Source organism: Lathyrus oleraceus, chromosome 5 (genome assembly GCF_024323335.1).
Source record: "Lathyrus oleraceus cultivar Zhongwan6 chromosome 5, CAAS_Psat_ZW6_1.0, whole genome shotgun sequence".
NCBI lineage: Eukaryota > Viridiplantae > Streptophyta > Magnoliopsida > Fabales > Fabaceae > Lathyrus > Lathyrus oleraceus.
In genome coordinates, this window is record NC_066583.1 from 193,528,496 (window position 1) to 193,529,686 (window position 1,191).

The 1,191-nt window shown below is 31.7% G+C and overlaps 1 protein-coding gene across 1 annotated transcript; it reads left to right on the top strand.

The window, feature by feature from the left end:
• Positions 1-231: 231 nt before the first annotated feature.
• Positions 232-955, top strand: LOC127087800 (basic blue protein). Its single transcript, XM_051028726.1, has 2 exons — positions 232-564; positions 641-955. The coding sequence occupies exons 1-2, from the start codon at positions 381-383 to the stop codon at positions 844-846; spliced, it is 390 nt and encodes a 129-aa protein (XP_050884683.1). The 5' UTR covers positions 232-380; the 3' UTR covers positions 847-955.
• Positions 956-1,191: the final 236 nt, after the last annotated feature.

Below are 1,191 nucleotides of genomic sequence, written 5' to 3' on the forward strand. Positions count from 1 at the left end.
TTTGTTAAATAGTTTTCAATATTTAGAAAATAGTGTCTCATCATGAGCAATAATTGACGGCATGTATATAGAGTAATAGCATCCAACTTCATTTGACTAAGAAATATTTAATAAATCAACCTTTTCTTAACCTTTAATTTAATAATTAACCTTAACTATTAAAGAAAAGCCAACAATCTGTCTTTATTGTGCTGTGTACATCCTCAATATTCCATCAACATAATATTAAAAACACTTTTGGTCCCATAGTTCAACAGATTCATCAACCAATTTTATTATAAAAAACGGATAAGTCTTAATCTTGCAAACCAACTCGACCATTTCACTTATAAATTTGCTATAGCCACTTATAGTTTGCACTAATATTGAGAATATCAAATATGTCTGAGGGAAGAGGCAGTGCATCTATGAACATGGTGACTGTAATGATTTCACTATTGTGCCTTTTGTTTCTGGCTGAAAGTATTAATGCAGAAACTCACATCGTTGGTGGAGCAAAGGGATGGACCTTCAACACTAAAAATTGGCCTAATGGAAAAGAATTTAGTGCTGGCGATGTGCTCGGTATGACTAAATTGAATTTATCAATATTCTTAATTATGTAGTATGTGATCCATTTTTTTTCTATTGATTGTTATAGTTTTCAACTATAATTCAAAGATACACAATGTGGTTGTTGTGGACAAAGCTGGATACACCAGCTGCAAAACTCCGGCGGCAGCTGGTTATGAAACGTTCAAATCAGGGAATGATGAGATCAAGCTAGAAAGTGGGGAGAATTACTTCATATGCAACTTTCCTGGCCACTGCCAAACTGGAATGAAGATTTTCATCAATGCAGTCTAGTAGTTTTCAAGCTAAGTCACAATAATAATAAGATAATTTATGGTCAATTAGCTAGGGGATTCGATCTCTTTGGTTACCAAAAATAACAGCATGAGTACTATTTTAATTTGGTCATTTATGTTTGTAATAAAGGGAATGGTGATGAGGTGGGTTTCTATATAATTGCCAAACTAATAAAATGAATAATGAAGTGATTTAAATGATATTGCGCATGACAAACACAATCATTCATATGATCACTTAGTTCACTTTCATAAACAATTTATGTGCAGATTTTAACACTAATAGTACTTCTCAATATAAGCATTATACTAGTAAGTTTATGTAAGATATTTTTTATAATAA

What these genes read in the sequence shown, in the direction of transcription:
- LOC127087800 (XM_051028726.1), top strand. Translation starts at nt 381, where the DNA reads ATGTCTGAGGGAAGAGGCAGTGCATCTATGAACATGGTGACTGTAATG. An exon ending in TAGTGCTGGCGATGTGCTCG is followed by an intron (nt 565 to 640) that starts GTATGACTAAAT and finishes TGATTGTTATAG; the next exon opens with TTTTCAACTATAATTCAAAG.